The sequence below is a fragment of the Aegilops tauschii genome, chromosome 3 (assembly GCF_002575655.3).
Source record: "Aegilops tauschii subsp. strangulata cultivar AL8/78 chromosome 3, Aet v6.0, whole genome shotgun sequence".
Classification (NCBI taxonomy): Eukaryota; Viridiplantae; Streptophyta; class Magnoliopsida; order Poales; family Poaceae; genus Aegilops; species Aegilops tauschii.
This window is the reverse complement of record NC_053037.3, coordinates 508,678,166-508,697,414: the sequence shown is the minus strand read 5'-3', so window position 1 is coordinate 508,697,414 and position 19,249 is coordinate 508,678,166. Positions and strand designations below refer to the sequence as shown.

Sequence of the window (19,249 nt, the reverse complement as noted above, 5' to 3'; positions counted from 1 at the left end):
ACTTACGGTCAATGGTGACGAACACGAAGAACGTGGATGAACTCTACTGCAGATCTACTCTACGGGGTGGTGAGAACTTACCGGAGCCGAAGAGGTGCGGGAGTCGCCGCCGTTTATCTGGTCCGAGTCAGGGTGATGCAGTGGCCGAGGTTGATGAAGACCGGAGGCGAGACGACGGCGGCGGAGTGCGAGCTCAGTGAGAAAGGCAGCGGCGCGAGGAGGAAGAAGGGAGCGTGAGAAGAGCCCGTCGGGCCGGCCTATTTATAAGGCAAGGTCATAAGTGGGCGCGAGATTCAAGGAGACCACGGCGTGGTTATCTCCCCCCACGACGCCTCGATTTTCGGAATGACAGTAAAAGCAAAGATCCGTTGCGGATCTGACGGAGTAAAAAACGGACTTAATGGAGGATGATGTCACGGCGGATTATCCGGAGTCCAGAGGATGACGTCATGCCGGGTTATGGCCTTCACATGAATGGCAAGCCGGAGATTTTTTCTGTCGGAAGAGTTGAAGATTGACATGAGCCGGCTCAAATCAACCTGGGGCCTAATGTTGAGGATATAGACCTTAGAGTCACCCGCCAGGAGGGGCCGGGTTACTCGCGTGGTCATTGCCAGAAGCCCGGAGCCAAGTTTGAAGACGATGGGCCAAAGATGGGCTGAGACCCGGATATGGCTTAAGGCCCGTAGTTACAATCATTATTATGGTAGAACTTGTAGTGTAAGGCAAGTATAGTTGAGAGTCCGAGCCGGACACTCTTATGAGCCGGCCGGGACTCTAAGGGCTGCTGGGCGTCAGCCTCCCTATATAAAGGGACGACCCGGCAGCGGTTTAAGGGCGACAACAATCTCATCGAGAGCCGGGCATAGCTGTTTAGCTCCCTGGTGATCGTAACCCTAACCAATATCACCTCAAACTGGACGTAGGCTTTTACCTTCACCGTAAGGGGCCGAACCAGTATAAACCCTCGTGTTCCTTGTCCCGCATAACCCCTTCAAGCTTCCTAGCTGCGATGGCTCCACGACTAAGTCCTAGCTCGAGGACATCTGCCGTGACAATTCCACGACAACGAGCAAAACATGATCAGCACCAAGGCTCCATGGGTGTTAGAATCATTACTATGTAATCTAGATTATTGACTCTAGTGCAAGTGGGAGACTGGAGGAAATATTCCCTAGAGGCAATAATAAAGTTATTATTTATTTCCTCATATCATGATAAATGTTTATTATTCATGCTAGAATTGTATTAACCGGAAACATGATACATGTGTGAATACATAGACAAACAGAGTGTCACTAGTATGCCTCTACTTGACTAGCTCGTTGATCAAAGATGGTTATGTTTCCTAACCATAGACATGAGTTGTCATTTGATAAACGGAATCACATCATTAGGAGAATGATGTGATTGACTTGACCCATTCCGTTAGCTTAGCACTTGATCATTTAGTATGTTGCTATTGCTTTCTTCATGACTTATACATGTTCCTATGACTATGAGATTATGCAACTCCCGTTTACCGGAGGAACACTTTGTGTGCTACCAAACGTCACAACGTAACTGGGTGATTATAAAGGTGCTCTACAGGTGTCTCCAAAGGTACTTGTTGGGTTGGCATATTTCAAGATAAGGATTTGTCACTCCGATTGTCGGAGAGGTATCTCTGGGCCCACTCGGTAATGCACATCACTATAAGCCTTGCAAGCATTGTAACTAATGAGTTAGTTACGAGATGATGTATTACGAAACGAGTAAAGAGACTTGTCGGTAATGAGATTTAACTGGTATTGAGATACCAACGATCGAATCTCGGGCAAGTAACATACCGATGACAAAGGGAACAACGTATGTTGTTATGCGGTTTGACCAATAAAGATCTTCGTAGAATATGTAGGAGCCAATATGAGCATCCAGGTTCCGCTATTGGTTATTGACCGGAGACGTGTCTCGGTCATGTCTACATAGTTCTCGAACCCGTAGGGTCCTGATACGTCCATTTTGCATCATGCTTTTATATCGATATTTATTGCATTATGGGCTGTTATTACACATTATGTCACAATACTTATGCCTATTCTCTCTTATTTTACAAGGTTTACATAAGGAGGGAGAATGCCGGCAGCTGGAATTCTGGGCTGGAAAAGGAGCAAATATTGGAGACCTATTCTGCACAACTCCAAAAGTCCTGAAACTCCACGAAAGTTATTTTTGGAAATAAAAAAATATTGAGCGGAAGAAGTACGTCAGAGGGGGCCCCACCTGGCCACGAGGGTGGGGGGCGCGCCCCCTGCCTCGTGGGCCCCCTGTTGGCCCTCCGGTGGCCATCTTTTGCTATATGAAGTCTTTCGTCCGAAGAAAAATCAGAAGCAACCTTTCGGGACGAGACTCCGCCGCCACGAGGCGGAACCAATCTAGGGCTCCGGCAGAGCTGTTCTGCCGGGGACACTTCCCTCTGGGAGGGGGAAATCATCGCCATCGTCATCACCAACGCTCCTCTCATCGGGAGAGGGCAATCTCCATCAACATCTTCATCAGCACCATCTCCTCTCAAAACCCTAGTTCATCTCTTGTATCCACTCTAAGTCCGGGATTGGTACTTGTAGGTTGCTAGTAGTGTTGATTACTCCTTGTAGTTGATGCTAGTTGGTTTATTTAGTGGAAGATCATATGTTCAGATCCTTTATGCATATTAATACCCCTCTGATTATGAACATGAATATGCTTTGTGAGTAGTTACGTTTGTTCCTGAGGACATGGGAGAAGTCTTGCTATTAGTAGTCATGTGAATTTGGTATTCGTTCGATATTTTGATGAGATGTATGTTGTCTATCCTCTAGTGGTGTTATGTGAACGTCGACTACATAACACTTCACCATTATTTGGGCCTAGAGGAAGGCATTGGGAAGTAATAAGTAGATGATGGGTTGCTAGAGTGACAGAAGCTTAAACCCTAGTTTATGCGTTGCTTCGTAAGGGGCTGATTTGGATCCATATGTTTCATGCTATGGTTAGGTTTACCTTAATACTTTTGTTGTAGTTGTGGATGCTTGCAATAGAGGTTAATCATAAGTGGGATGCTTGTTCAAGTAAGAACAGCACCCAAGCACCGGTCCACCCACATATCAAATTATCAAAGTACCGAACGCGAATCATATGAGCGTGATGAAAACTAGCTTGACGATAATTCCCATGTGTCCTCGGGAGCGCTTTTCCTTATATAAGAGTTTGTCCAGGCTTGTCCTTTGCTACAAAAAGGATTGGGCCACCTTGCTGCACTTTATTTACTTGTGTTACTTGTTGTTCATTACAAATTATCCTATCACAAAACTATTTGTTACCTATTATTTCAGTACCTGCAGAGAATGCCTTGCTGAAACCCGCTTATCATTTCCTTCTGTTCCTCGCTGGGTTCGACACTCTTACTTATCGAAAGGACTACGATAGATCCCCTATACTTGTGGGTCATCAAGACTCTTTTCTGGCGCCGTTGTCGGGGAGTGAAGCGCCTTTGGTAGGTGGAATTTGGTAAGGAAAAATTTATATAGTGTGCTGAAATTTACTGTCACTTGTTACTATGGAAAGTAATCCTCTGAGGGGCTTGTTCGGGGTATCTTCACCCCTACCAGTAGAGCAAAGAGTTGCTCCTCAACCCACTGAACCTACTGAAAATGAAAATGAAAATGTCCACTTTGAGATTCCTTCGGGTATGTTAGAAAAACTGCTAGCTAATCCTTTTGCAGGAGATGGAACAAAGCATCCTGATGAGCACCTAATATATGTGGATGAAGTTTGTGGATTATTTAAGCTAGCAGGTATACCCGGTGATGTTATTAAGAAGAAGGTCTTCCCTTTATCTTTGAAGGGAGATGCATCGACATGGTATAGGCTATGTGATGATACGGGATCATGGAACTACAAACGATTGAAATTGGAATTTCATTAGAAATTTTATCCTATGCATCTTGTTCATCGTGATCGCAATTATATATATATATATATATATATATATATATAAAAAAAAAAAATTTGGCCTCGCGAAGGAGAAAGCATCGCTCAAGCTTGGGGGAGGCTTAAATCAATGTTATATTCATGCCCCAATCATGAGCTTCCAAGAGAAATAATTATTCAAAGTTTTTATGCTCGGCTTTCTGAAAATAATCGCACCATGCTCGATACTTCTTGTGCTGGCTCTTTTATGATGAAGACTATTGAATTCAAATGGAATTTATTGGATAGAATTAAACGCAACTCTGAAGATTGGGATCTCGACGAAGGTAAGGAGTCAGGTATGACACCTAAGTTTGATTGTGTTAAATCTTTTATGGATACCGATGTTTTCTGTAAGTTTAGCACTAAATATGGACTTGACTCTGAGATAGTAGCCTCTTTCTGTGAATCTTTTGCTGCTTATGTTGATCTCTCTAAGGAGAAGTGGTTTAAATATCATCCTCCCATAGAAGTAAAAGTAGCTGCACCTATTAAAGTTGAAGAAAAGACTATCACTTATAATGATCCTATTGTTCCTACTTCTTATGTTGAGAAACCACCTTTCCCTGTTAGAATAAAGGATCATGCTAAAGCTTCAACTGTGGTTCGTAAAAGCAATATTAGAACTTATACACCTCCTGAGCAAGTTAAAGTTGAACCTAATATTGCTATTGTTAAAGATCTCTTGGCTGACAATATTGATGGGCATGTTATTTATTTCTGCGGTGAAACAGCTAGAATTGCCAAACCTTGTGCTAAAGATAAACATAGACCTGTGGTAGGCATGCCTGTTATTTCTATTAAAATAGGAGATCATTGTTATCATGGCTTGTGTGATATGGGTGCTAGTGTTAGTGTAATACCTTATGACTTATACAAAGAAATTATGCATGATATTGCACCTACTGAGATAGAAGATATTGATGTCACAATTAAACTTGCCAATAGAGATACTATTTCACCAATGGGAACTGTAAGAGATGTTGAAGTCTTGTGTGGGAAAACTAAATATCCTGCTGATTTTCTTGTTCTTGGTTCCCCACAAGATAGCTTTTGTCCCATTATTTTTGGTAGACCCTTCTTGAACACAGTTAATGCTAGGATAGACTGCGAAAAGTATGTTGTTACTATAGGCTTGGGTGATATGTCTCATGAGTTTAATTTCTCTAAATTTAGTAGACAACACCGTGAAGAAGAATTGCCTAGTAAGGATGAGATTATTGGTCTTGCTTCTATTGCCGTGCCTCCTAGTGATCCTTTAGAACAATATTTGCTAGACCATGAAAATGATATGTTTATGAATGAAAGAAGGGAAATAGATGAAGTATTCTTTAAACAGGAACCTATCCTAAAACACAATTTGCCTGTTGAAATCCTAGGGGATCCTCCTCCACCCAAGGGTGATCCCGTGTTTGAGCTTAAACCGTTGCGTGATACTCTTAAATATGCTTATCTAGATGAGAAAAAGATATATCATGTTATTATTAGTGCTAACCTTTCAGAGCATGAAGAAGAGAGATTATTGAAAACTCTGAGGAAGCACCGTGCTGCTGTTGGATATACTCTTGATAATCTTAAGGGCATTAGTCCCACTCTATGTCAACATAAAATAAATTTGGAGGACGATGCCAAACCAGTTCGTGATCATCAACGACGGCTGAATCCTAAAATGAAAGAAGTGGTAAGAAAGGAAATACTAAAGCTCCTTGAGGCAGAGATGTGAAGAAACTAACCTTGTCTTGAATTGGGAGAAGTGCCACTTTATGGTTAATGAAGGTATTGTCTTGGGGCATAAGGTTTCTGAAAGAGGTATTGAAGTTGATAAACCCAAGGTTGATGCTATTGAAAAGATGCCATGTCCCAAGGACATCAAAGGTATAAGAAGTTTCCTTGGTCACGCCGGATTTTATAGGAGGTTCATCAAGGACTTCTCAAAAATTTCTCGGCCTCTAACTAATTTATTACAAAAAGACATACCATTTGTCTTTGATGATGATTGTGTAGAAGCATTTGAAATACTTAAGAAAGCATTGATCTCTGCACCTATTGTTCAGCCACCTGATTGGAATTTACCCTTTGAAATTATGTGTGATGCTAGTGATTATGTTGTAGGTGCTGTTCTAGGGCAAAGAGTTGATAAGAAATTAAATGTTATTCAATATGCTAGTAAAACTCTAGACAATGCTCAAAGAAACTATGCTACTACTGAAAAAGAATTCTTAGCAGTTGTATTTGCATGTGATAAGTTCAGACCTTATATTGTTGATTCCAAAGTAACTATTCACACTGATCATGCTGCTATTAAATATCTTACGGAAAAGAAAGATGCTAAATCTAGACTTATTAGATGGGTTCTCTTGCTATAAGAATTTGATTTGCATATTGTTGATAGAAAGGGAGCTGAGAGCCCCGTTGCAGACAACTTGTCTAGGTTAGAAAATGTTCTTGATGACCCACTACCTATTGATGATAGCTTTCCTGACGAGCAATTAAATGTCATAAATGCTTCTCGTACTGCTCCATGGTATGCTGATTATGCTAATTACATCGTTGCTAAATTTATACCATCTAGTTTTACATACCAGCAAAAGAAAAAGTTCTTCTATGATTTGAGACATTACTTTTGGGATGATCCACATCTTTATAAAGAAGGAGTAGATGGTGTTATTAGACGTTATGTACCTGAGCATGAACAGGAACAGATCCTACGCAAGTGTCACTCCGAGGCATATGGAGGACACCACGCTGGAGACAGAACTGCACATAAGGTATTGCAATCCGGTTTTTATTGGCCTACTCTCTTCAAGCATGCCCGTAAGTTTGTCCTGTCATTTGATGAGTGTCAAAGAATTGGTAATATTAGTAGACGTCAGGAAATGCCTATGAATTATTCACTTGTTATTGAACCATTTGATGTTTGGGGCTTTGATTATATGGGACCTTTTCCTGCCTCTAATGGATATACACATATTTTAGTTGCTGTTGATTATGTTACTAAGTGGGTAGAAGCTATTCCAACTAGTAGTGCTGATCATAACACTTCTATTAAAATGCTCAAAGAAGTTATTTTTCTGAGGTTTGGAGTCCCTAGATATTTAATGACTGATGGTGGTTCACACTTTATTCATGGTGCTTTTCGTAAAATGCTGGCTAAGTATGATGTTAATCATACAATTGCATCTCCTTATCACCCACAGTCTAGTGGCCAAGTAGAATTGAGTAATAGAGAGCTCAAATTAATTTTACAAAAGACTGTTAATAGATCTAGAAAGAATTGGTCCAATAAACTTGATGATGCATTATGGGCCTATAGAACTGCATATAAAAATCCTATGGGTATGTCTCCGTATAAAATGGTTTATGGAAAAGCATGTCACTTACCTCTCGAACTAGAACATAAGGCATATTGGGCTATTAAAGAGCTCAATTATGATTTCAAACTTGCCGGTGAAAAGAGGTTATTTGACATTAGCTCACTTGATGAATGGAGAACCCAAGCTTATGAAAATGCCAAGTTATTTAAAGAAAAAGTTAAAAGATGGCATGACAAAAGGATACAAAAGCGTGAGTTTAATGTAGGTGATTATGTATTGCTATACAACTCTCGTTTAAGATTTTTTGCAGGAAAACTTCTCTCTAAATGGGAAGGTCCTTACGTTATCGAGGAGGTCTATCGTTCGGGTGCCATAAAAATCAACAACTTTGAAGGCACAAATCCGAAGGTGGTGAACGGTCAAAGAATCAAACATTATATCTCAGGTAATCCTATAAATGTTGAAACCAATGTTATTGAAACCGTAACCCCGGAGGAATACATAAGGGACACTTTCCGGAATGTTTCAGACTCCGAAAAGGAATAGGTATGTCGTACGGTAAGTAAACCGACTCCAAAACAGTTCTAAAGGCAATATTTCTCCGTTTTGGAATATTTAGAAAAATAAGAAGCAGTCTGGGAAGGACACGAGGCCTCCACGAGGGTGGAGGGCGCACCCTACCCTACTGGGCGCGCCCCCTACCTCGTGGGCACCCCGTGTGCTCTCCGGACTCCGTTTTCTTGCACGATACGTATTTTGATCGGTAAAAATTCATTATATAATCTCCCGAAGGTTTTGACTCCCGTATCACGCAATTGTCTTCTGTTCTTGTTTCGAGTTGTTGCTGCTGCAGATTAGAGCAAGATGTCTTCTCAAGAGTCAGTCGGGGAGAGCCGGGTGTCTCATCCGGCATCGAGATCAGGGACAAACAGCGATGCTGACCACTTTGGGCCAGCAACGGAGGAAGAGATGGAGGCTGATTTGATGAGGATAGATGCTATGGAGGAGGATCAAGAAGTCGCTTCTCGCTTCCGAGCTGGATTCACGATGGGGGAACTACAAAGCTCAGCTATTCCGAACTCGGTTATCCCTTCTAATGTTAGATTTCTTTCTTATGAAAATATGAAGAAGAGTGTCACTTGTTCTCCCGCAGCTATGCAACACCCTTGGGTGCAAGGAGCTTTAGCCGTTATAGGAAAGCTTCGTAAGGAAATAATGGACCTCAAGCAGCAAGTCAATAAGCTCGAGGAGGAGAATCGTATCCTGAGGGGCATCATCGCCAAGAATATTACACCATCACCGAAAAAGGAGATATAATCATATGGGTGTGGGCACTCCCCTTGGCAATTGCCAAGCTTGGGGGATATGCCCCGGTATCGTATCACCATCACACTCCTATCTTTACCGTTTTTCTTAGTTTGATCCTATTAGTAGTATCTTGATCTAGTGGAATAAAAGTTTTGGTATGATCTAGTTTTGAGTTTTGCTTTATGATCCCTTCTTTGTAATCGAGTCCGTGAGCTATATAATAAAGATTAGTGTTGAGTCAAGGGCTTGATTATCTTGCCATGATCTTGAGTGAATAAAATAAAAGAAAAAGAATAAAAAGAAATAAAGAGATCTTATTGATCTTATTGAGAGTAATGACTTCACATAGAAAGAGTATGATGATTAAAAATTGTTGAGAGTTGGCAAACATAGCTTTGGTCATCGTTGCAATTAATAGGAAGTAATAAAGAAAGAGAGGTTTCACATATAAATATACTATCTTGGACATCTTTTATGATTGGGAGCACTCATTAAGATATGACATGCTAAAGAATTGATGTTGGACAAGGAAGACAACGTAATGGGTCATGTTTTCTTATATCTGAGATAAAGTATATTGTCATGGATCATCCAACATGTTGAGCTTGCCTTTCCCCCTCATGCTAGCCAAATTCTTTGCACCAAGTAGAGATACTACTTGTGCTTCCAAATACCCTTAAACCAGTTTTTCCATGAGAGTCCACCATACCTACCTATGGATTGAGTAAGATCCTTCAAGTAAGTTGTCATCGGTGCAAGCAATAAAAATTGCTCTCTAAATATGTATGATTGATTGGTGCGGAGGAAATAAGCTTTATACGATCTTGTGATGTGGAAGAAATAAAAGCGATGGACTGCATAATAAAGGTTCATATCACAAGGGGCAATATAAAGTGACGTTCTTTCGCATTAAGATTTTGTGCATCCAACCCTGAAAGCGCATGGAAACCTCTGCTTCCCTCTGCGAAGGGCCTATCTTTTACTATTATCTTCTGCCTTATGCAAGAGCCATGGTGACCTTCACCTTTCCTTTTTACATTTTATCCTTTGGCAAGCACGGGATGTTGGAGATCCTGATACATATATCTAATTGGATATGGGTTAGCATGAATTATTATTGTTGACATTACCCCTGACACTACTAGGAAAAGGCCTACTAGTGGCGCACCAGTTTTGCCTACTAATGGCGCACTACTGGTGCGCCACTAGTACCACGCCACTAGTATTTTTTACTAATGGCGCACCACTGGTGCGCCATTAGTATCTGGTATACTAATGGCGCACCAGGCAGTGCGCCATTAGTATAGGCCACGGTGCGCCATTAGTATGCCTCCCAGGGGGGCATATTTACCCATGTGCCTAGCCATACTAATGGCGCACCGCGGGGTGATGCGCCATTAGTATCCTTTGGCATACTAATGGCGCACTGCGGGGTGATGCGCCATTAGTATCCTTTGGCATAACGGCACACTGTGGTGTGATGCGCCATTAGTATCCTTTGGCATACTAATGGCGCACGTTGGGGTGATGCGCCATTAGTATGTATATTAGGGATTATTTTTTTCTGATTTTTGCACGGATTACAAAATATATTATTGGACAGAATATAAGCAGCACCACACAGCAACAGCAGATTCATCGAATACAATAGAAGATTAGTCTCCGAATACAATTCATCATATTAGTCTCTGAATTCAAATGACCGAACAAAGATAGAACATTACAAGTCTCGAGACCGTGAGTAGCGAGTTTGTCTTCACATTACAAGTCGATATCGATCATCTAAACTACCATCACATAGAAGAGAGCTGCGGTCATCATGATGAGCATCATCGCGATGAAACTGGTCTTCATCCGGTTCCTCCAACGCTCCCTCCTCTCTCCCGCTAGATAACACGCGTATCTAGATTCCGCCTCCGCCCTAGTGGTGTACCCTTTGAAGCTGTTACCGCTGAAACGGTGAACCTGTCTCCGACACTCCTCCCAGTCGTCGTAGACTCCGGGAACCTTACCCTTGTACACGACATACGACGGCATCTCTATGCACTAGCCAAACAACAGACAATACACAAGCAATATATAAGTATGCAACAAAAGGGTCGGAAGAGAAAAGCAAGACATTAATAGCACGATTCATGGTCCTACTAATAAATAGCATCGATTACATCTAAGTTGAACGACTGTCCAAACCAAAGAGACATACAAGTTCATTAAAGTTTATTACAACATGAGCTAATCAATGTTTCAGAACTACACATAGCATCACTACTTTCGACTCGACTCATGGGACCGGAGCGTGGATGAAGCCGCCGTCTGTCGTGATGGTCATGAAGTCGCGGGCGTTGTCAGCCTGCATTTGTAGCGTTGTGTCTATCTCACTGTTGGACGGTTGAAATTTGAGGTAGAACTGCCCCGAGGTACGAAGGACATCTTGATGGATGATTTCTGCAAACTCCGACTGGATGCGAAAGAATTCTTGTCGGATGTCCGCGTCCTGGATTGCCGCCAAGCTTGCGGCCCAATCTTTGAGATTATTTGGTAGCAGAAGGTGATTATGGTCCCGCACGATCGCCCGCATGTGATGGAGGGCATAGTAGGCATCCTTCTGACCACCAGGCGGCTGCTTGACGCAGGGGAACGTCGTATTGTGGGTGAACACGTGCCTGCCGTACCTACGAACTGGCCTCTTAAAGGTGCCTCCAGATGCGGCGTAGCCGGGGAGAGCATCATCAAGAACTTTCTTGATATTTGTGTAGTCTATCTTGGAGTCACGGTCCGGGTCGAAATACGTGGCCATGGAATATTTCGGGCTTAAGAGGATGAGTGTGCAATGTGTGTCACTGCACAAAACACGGAATGTTAGAAAAAAAAAGAACGATCGAAATCTAAGAAATCATATGTTACGGGGCGGTTAGGAGATGACTTACTCGGGAAAGTAAGGCACGAGGAAGTTATCCTTATCTGGGTTTGCCAGAATGATGCCTTCGAGGTGTGAACTCGCGACTTGCCGATCCCCAGCGCTGCCCAAGATCTTGGCACTCATGTAGAAGGGGTCGACTATCACAATGTCCGGGGTCTTGTCTCTAATGATCCGCATCTCCATACTCAGCGAAAACAGCCGAACGAAGGTGTAGTGCAGCGGATGAAGGTCAAGCATAGCAAAGATGTCATCAAACCGCAGGACGATCGTACCCCCGACGGCGCTATCCACAAAGCCCTTGCCCTCTGGCACCTTGCCCACGAAAACCGGGTATGCCACATCATTCTCTCTGAGACGCCGCTTCTCCAAAGAAAGAACACTGTCATGGAGACTCCTCATAGCACCGGTTGCAGCATTGACCATATTTGTCGGTAGCATCGGCCTACCCGCCACATGCACCCTCCTCGAGATATCCTTAGGTGAAGGTGGCCCGTCCTGAGCACGGATCGTACTCGGTGCCGGCTGGCTCGCACTGGCGCCCTTGTTAGTCTTTCGTTTCCGTCCCTTCTTCCTGATCTGTTGTAATGGGATCGAGTTTTGCTCACAGACCGCCTTCTTGAGCGTGTTGGGGCTGATAATATTTGGCACCTCAGCTATCTGAGGCTCGGTGAAGGCGGCAGCTGGAGGCGTCTCCTGAGAACTGAACGCCAGACGACGCCTGTTGCAATTGGGTTTCTCCGCCGTACCAGCTAGATCGCGGTCGTCTTTTTCAGGGTTGGGTTCTTGAGAAGGAGGCCCGCAGAACTCGTCACCGTACCCATGTTCGGCAAAGTACTTATCGACGTTGGAAAATGTACCGCCGTCGTTGTCGTCGTCGTCCGGATCCTGTGCCATATGCATGTCCGGATCCTGTGCCATAGGGATGTCCGGCATGTCCGGTAGCGTTGTGGCGTTCTTGCCATGGCTTGGCGCTGGCACGACTGGCGGTCTTGTCTGTGGGGTGGTGTCCCTCGCCCCCAAACGAATCTGGCTCTTCGGCCAAAGCAGGGGCCAGCTTACGCAGGCGCTGAGGGTCATCACATCATCTTCGTCGGCCCCAGCGGGCCGAATCGGAGGTAACAACTCGTCGCAGCCTGGCAGCACCCGAACCAGTTCAACCCTATACAAGGTGGGTGGCATCAGATTACCGTTGAACACGCGGTTGCCCGGTTGAACGATTCTGCCCTTGGCGACATCGACCAACTCACCGCCCACGAAGTGCAGGAGAGTGCAAGGAACATCGGTGGCGCCCTGCGAAAACATGTAGGGCGTCAGGGATGCCCAGTCAAAGGCAAGGAGATGAAGTCATCGGCCGAGAGGCTTAGTTACCGTGATGCCGTCGAGCTCGGCTAATGTCGAGGCACCGCCAACGGCGGGCGTGCGCGTGCAACTGACGGAGGGGCCGCTTGCTGGCGAGGTGCCGGCCGGCGTACACCCGGGTGCATTAAGCTCCAATGCCCGTGCCGGCGCCGGAGACACGAATACCGCCTCCGCCGGAGACACCAATGGCGCCGCCTGCGCGTTGTGCGAGTTGCTGGCCGTGAAGCTGGGAACCGGGGGAGGCCCCTGTTGGCCGCCCGCAATCCACGTCGTCAGCCCCTGAATCAAGGTAGGCACAATGGCGGTGAGCGTCGTTCCCAGTTGTTGTTGCACTTGCTCTTCGACAATCTCCGGAATCCGCACCACTTGTGCCTTGAGTTCTTGAACCTCGCGCGACTGGCTTTCCGAGCTGGTCTTTTTCTCCTTTCGCCCAGCAGCGGTATAGTATGACGACCATTTTGTGGACAAGCCTTTGCCGGCCACACGACCAGCTGACGACGGCTTACTGAGCTTATCCTTGTTTTTCATTACGTTCAACGCCCTATTTAAAGGGGTGTCAAAAGGGGAGCTCTGAGACGACCCCGCGCTACTGCTTTCAGCCTCCTGCAGAAGGAATGTGAACCATTTAGAAATTTGGCTTCATTAATTAGAATGCAACCATATGGAGCTAATTACGCGGGGGTGTATTCCTTACCAGAACAAGCTCAAGCGCCCTGGTCTTCGGATCCGTGGTAAGCTCCTTTGTTACCGGGTCCTCCTTGTACCGGGCCCTGACAAAGTTCCTGGTCTACTTGTCACGTAATTTCTCGAAGCGGGGCGGTAGGCCTTGCTCGGCACGCTCCGCGTCCTCCTTGTCCCATATAGGCTCTGCCACTCTGTAACTGCCGGGACCGAGTTGGTGGACCCCTAAGTTCAACTCCCGCATTTCTTTCCCCCACTGACTTGATTCGGAGGTTGCGCTGCTCTCGCACTTGATCTTGAACTCCTTGTAGTCATCTTCGCTCATCAAAGGATATTTCGCCTTGATCTTCTCATAACTATCACCTTTTTCAATCATTGCCTTCACCGTGCTTCTCCATGTAGACAGGGCCGTGCTCATCCTCGTGAGGGCGGCACTGTTCACTTTATTCCCTGAGAGGCGTGTGTTTGCAAACTCAGCGGGGAATTTGTATCGTTCGTGCAGCTTCGTGAAGAGGAGGCTGCGCAAATTCCCTCGGTCCTTATGCCTTAGGTTCTCGGTGTTGATCGAGACGGTGCTCCGGAGAATGCACCCGAGCTGAACCGAGTACCCCTTGACTACATGTTTGGGCGCCGTTGGATGCCCGTCGGAGTTCACTTCAGTAAATTCCTCCTTGACGGTGCCGAGCACGTTCGGGCGCCGGTCCTTCTGTTGCCTCTTCGGTTGGCTGCCATCTGTGCGTGCGCCGCCATCATCAGTGGTGGCATCCTCGGCGGCACCATCAGTGGTGTCATCCCCGACGCCACTAGGGGTTGTGTAGTCAGGATCGGTGTCTTCCGCGGCGGCGTCCTCATAGCGGTGAGGTTCTTCCTCCATCTCCTGGTACAGCTCCCAGAATTGCTTGCCGCCCGAACCGCCGGCCTCATCGTTGTGGGCCATGTTTCGCTCTAAATAGGAAAAAAGTTTGGTCAAAAAGTTGGTTATTGTCAAGGAACAAGATCATGGTCTCATCATTTAGGGTTTGTCGACACCGAGACATCCTAAAAGCTAAGCTTTTATCATTTAGGGTTTGTCGACGCCGAGGCACCCTAAAAGCCTAAGCGTACATCATTTAGGTTCTCATCGACACCGAGGCACCCTAAAAGCCAAGGTTTTATCATTTAGGGTTTGTCGACGCCGAGGCACCCCAAATGCTAAGTTAAGTTTTCATCATTTAGGATTTATCGATGCCGAGGCACCCTAGGTTGACTGATATATATGGGTATCTTCTAATAATATACCCTACTTAATTAAGGACAAACACCAAGAGACAGTAAACATATCACACTTCTATATGTATAACACAAGAGGCAGTTGATCCTACTTAATTAAGTACTAAGATACCCCGGCCCATACCAAGGCAAATTATCTTACAAGAACAACCCAAATTTGTGAAATTGATGCAGATAGTATAAGAAACAAACTCATTTCAGAAAATACAAGTTATCTGCTTTCGGATATTACTATATGTTTGGATCCTAATGTCTAACCAACAAACAGCAGTATGGTGGCTCCTTAAGCCAGTGTAAGTATAAGAAACAAGCTTCACCCGCAAAAAAAAGTATAAGAAACAAGCTGATATTATAAGAAAACAGAAACTGAACTTTATTTATCAGGGAAGATTTCAAGAACTATGTTAGCATATATGCTTCAGGGAGCTTGGTGAAAGAGTAAATTACTGGATAATATTCAACGAGCCTTATTTTCAGTATCAGTGGTTATTCCAGTGGTACATTCGCACCTGGTAGATGCTCATCTTAGGCAAAGCCAGGTTTGCATCGGAAACTCAGGATCTTATATAGTACCTCCGTCCCAAAAAGTCTAGATACGGAGCTTTTTTGGGAACGGAGGGAGTAGCTCATAATCAACTTTTAGCTCATGCAACAGCAGTTTAAGTGAACAGAGACAAATGCCAGGTATTGACTTAGATTTCTTTATTGTGGTAAATAGAATATAATCCATTCTAGCATGCGACTACAGTATTAAGCATAAAGCATCTAACACATGGCCATATGAGGTTCCTTGCAGTAGAACCAAAGCATCAACAACATAGCCAAATCAATCTACTCAGAAGTAAGAACTAGCAGCTTTCCATACATACAGAACTGCCAGTTGCCACAGATCATATTGTTAAATATCAAACCATACACAACAAATCAGGGATAGCTTTTTACAGAAAATCAGGACCAATGGCACAGAAGCCCCGCAAGGCCACCACAAAGCAACAACTAAACCATATTTGGATTGCTGTGAACGCGAACACATTGCGCAAAGGCAAACTAAGAAACCACTGCTTCATAGTCTCTGAAATAAGGGACAGTCAATCTACTGTCCGAAAAAACTACTCCCGTCCCATAATATAAGACGCTTTCGCAAGCTAACATAGCTTGCAAAAACATCATATTATGGGATGGAGGTATATTGAACAAAACCTGCTAAATTATGATAGCAGGTTTTATGCGGGCATGGAGTTAAGATCAGTACTTGTAGACTGGTACAAACCGAAAAAAATTGGAAGAGGTATTGTTCATAACCCGTTTGTCTTGCAAACATTGACAGCGCAAAGCCACAACCAGGGTTTTTTACCACTGTAATCAACAAAATTACAGTAAAGGGGATTCAACACATACAGTGGTTTTACAATTCAATATAAACAAACATTGCACATTTTGCAGTACATAAACAAAAACTTGCTGCTAATTTAGCATCTGCAAGGGTTCATGAAAAACTAACTGACACTACTCAGCGTAAAGGGGGGGTTCACCATTTCATTTCATTGTAAGCAGAAAAAATACAATACCGCTTAGAGCAAAAACATTCTGCTCAGCAAATGTATTACAGGGGATTCAACGTCAAAAATTAACTATAAGTAGAAGCTTATATTATTAAAAACAAGGATTGATATTTAAAAATATCAAGACTATGAAACCAAACAGATACTACTCCGTCCAAAAATAAGTGTCAGACACTTATTTTCAGACGGAGGTAGTAAGCAGGAATGCCCAAACCATCCAGCGGGGGGCAGATCAGTACTTGTAGTCCTTGACATGGAGGCTCTCCGAGGCGCCCTCGGCAAGGGTGGCGTCGCCCTTGTAGGTCCCGAGGGTGGCCTCAGAGTTGGCCTTGCACCTCACCAGGAACGCCGCCCTGGCCTTCTCCTCATTCTCCGTCTTGCCGGACCAGGCCTTGAGGGTGCTCTGCTGGAGGGCACGCCCGAAGGAGAAGGACAGGTTCCATGGCTTCTTGGTCTGGAGCTTGTTCATGGCGTTCAGGTTCAGGGTCGCCTCCTCCTCGCTCTGTCCACCAGAGAGGAAGACAATGGCGGGGACGGCAGCAGGGACGGTCCTCTGGAGGGTGCGGACGGTGTACTCAGCAATCACCTCAGGGGCCACCTTCTTGGAGTCGGAACCAGGGGTGACCATGTTGGGCTTCAGGAGGGTGCCCTCGAGGAGGACATGCTGGTCGTTGAGGGCCTTGTAGCAGGCAGCAAGGACGATCTCGGTGACGTAAGCACAGCGGTCAATGTCATGAGGTCCATCAACAAGGATCTCTGGCTCAACAATGGGAACCAGACCATTCTCCTGGCAGATGATGGCATAGCGAGCCAGACCCTGAGCGTTCTGGTCGATGGAGAGCTGTGATGGCTCGGTGGCGCCGATCTTGAGGACTGCACGCCACTTGGCGAAGCGGGCACCAGCCTCGTAGTACTTGGCACAGCGCTTGCCAAGGTCATCAAAGCCCTGGGTGGTGGTCTCACCGTTGGTTCCAGCAAGCTCGATGGTGCCCTTGTCCACCTTGATGCCGGGGAGGACATTGCCCGCCTTGAGGATGTCGACGAAGGGCTTGCCACCCTTGGTGCTCTGGTACAGGGTCTCCTCAAACAGGATCACACCGCTGAGGTACTGGAGGGCACCAGGGGTGCAGAAGAGGAGCTCACGGAGGGCACGACGGTTGTCCTCAACGTTCTCAACATTGATGCTGGCGAAGCGCTTGCCGATGGTGCCGGTGGACTCGTCAGCAGCAAGGATACCCTTGCCAGGGGTGCCAATGTAGGCAGCGTTCTTGATGAGCTCATCTGCAAGATAAATCAACCAACAGTATTACAATCAATTGCCATAACTGTACATATATTATAAATTGTGATCAATTGACATAACTGTACAGATATTATAAATTGTGCTCAAAACTAAAACTACAGAATTGCAAGTTGAGTGCAACCATTCACAACGTTAAGCAACCATAACAGCAAATGCAGATCAAATTTACTAACATAATTCTGACAATTGACTAGGAAATTTCGACAATTTTCTAAAAAATTGCACGTGCGCAAGAGGAAGGTGATAAACATAAGCCATAAGGGCAGGTGCAACTAATAATTAACATCACAGGAGAGAAAAACATACAGCTTGTCACTATATAAGCACGGTATATTCCTTAACAAAAGATGCCCCTAGGACCTATACAGATCTAGATTAACAGATGCAACCTTCAATAACTAAAACCAGAATTAATTACCTCTACCACGAACCCAACAGAAACATGTGCAGATGTGTATACCAACTTCACCACAAACTACTTCAAAAGGAAGGAACGCCAGCATCATCATTCGCACAAAATAAATCGCTAGCATGCACCTTAACAGCAGCAGCAAAGTACAGAATCATCAGCATGCAACGCATCATCGGACGACGCAACCGATGACCCCCTAGGCACCCGATCCAACTGCCAGCGCCTAGAACGATTCGAAAAAACAACCGAACCGCTAGAACCAAGCGGACACAAACACATCGCCTACGGATCTAACCCGCGAGTGCGGATCTAACAAACCATGGCATAGAATCGCGAGCATCGGTAGATCTAAAGCATGCAGGAGCAGGACATCAAAACGGGTAACAGATCTATCTACACCCGAAGCAGGCAGGCATATCGAGAGAATGACGAGCGACGGGGGCGGGAGGAGGAGGAAGGGGGTGGATCATACCCTTGTACTTGCCGCAGTAGGCCGACATGGTCGATGCTCGGGGGGAGATTCGAGGGCTGCGACGGGAGATTGGGGGTTGGCAGGCAGGGGAGGGAAGGAGGCTTTGGTGGACGGGGATGATTAGAGGGTGGGGGTTATAAAGAGGCCGAGGCTTGGACGAGGGGAAAGAAAGGGCGGATCCGATCTGGGTGCGCCTCCGTAGGAACGTTGGGCTGTCTCCCGCACCGCCCCTGGTTTCTTGTCTAATTTACACCGAGGCCCTTGGCGGTGGCTTTATTTGGGAGGTGCGGGTTTTCTGAAAATAGAGGACAACAGGAGTTTCTTTATTTAGAAAAATGGAAGCTTAATTAGGACTGGCCTGTGCACCAGCTAATAAAACCGCAAATATGTGCTGACATGATATTCCCTGATCATTTACATAGTTTCTTTGATACATTTTGACATTAACATATGTGTGCATATGGTATATGAACCAAAAAGATCTTTTCAACAAAAAGAAGTCTACGATTCAAAAGTATTCCACATCAAAAAATGTACTGGTGGGTGTAAAAAAATAGCCATGTCTCCATTGATGCGATATATCATATACTCTGTTGGTCATTTTGCTACAAATGATTGGCACGCCTGTTTATGCATCTCGGCTGCAAGCAACCATGGAC

At 45.1% G+C, this 19,249-nt stretch overlaps 1 protein-coding gene across 1 annotated transcript; it reads right to left on the bottom strand.

Annotated features, from left to right (window-relative positions):
• Nucleotides 1-16,351: 16,351 nt before the first annotated feature.
• Nucleotides 16,352-18,761, bottom strand: LOC109754009 (fructose-bisphosphate aldolase 1, cytoplasmic). Its single transcript, XM_020312938.3, has 2 exons — nt 18,591-18,761; nt 16,352-17,684 (listed from the first exon to the last, which is right to left on the bottom strand). The coding sequence occupies exons 1-2, from the start codon at nt 18,616-18,618 to the stop codon at nt 16,636-16,638; spliced, it is 1,077 nt and encodes a 358-aa protein (XP_020168527.1). The 5' UTR covers nt 18,619-18,761; the 3' UTR covers nt 16,352-16,635.
• Nucleotides 18,762-19,249: the final 488 nt, after the last annotated feature.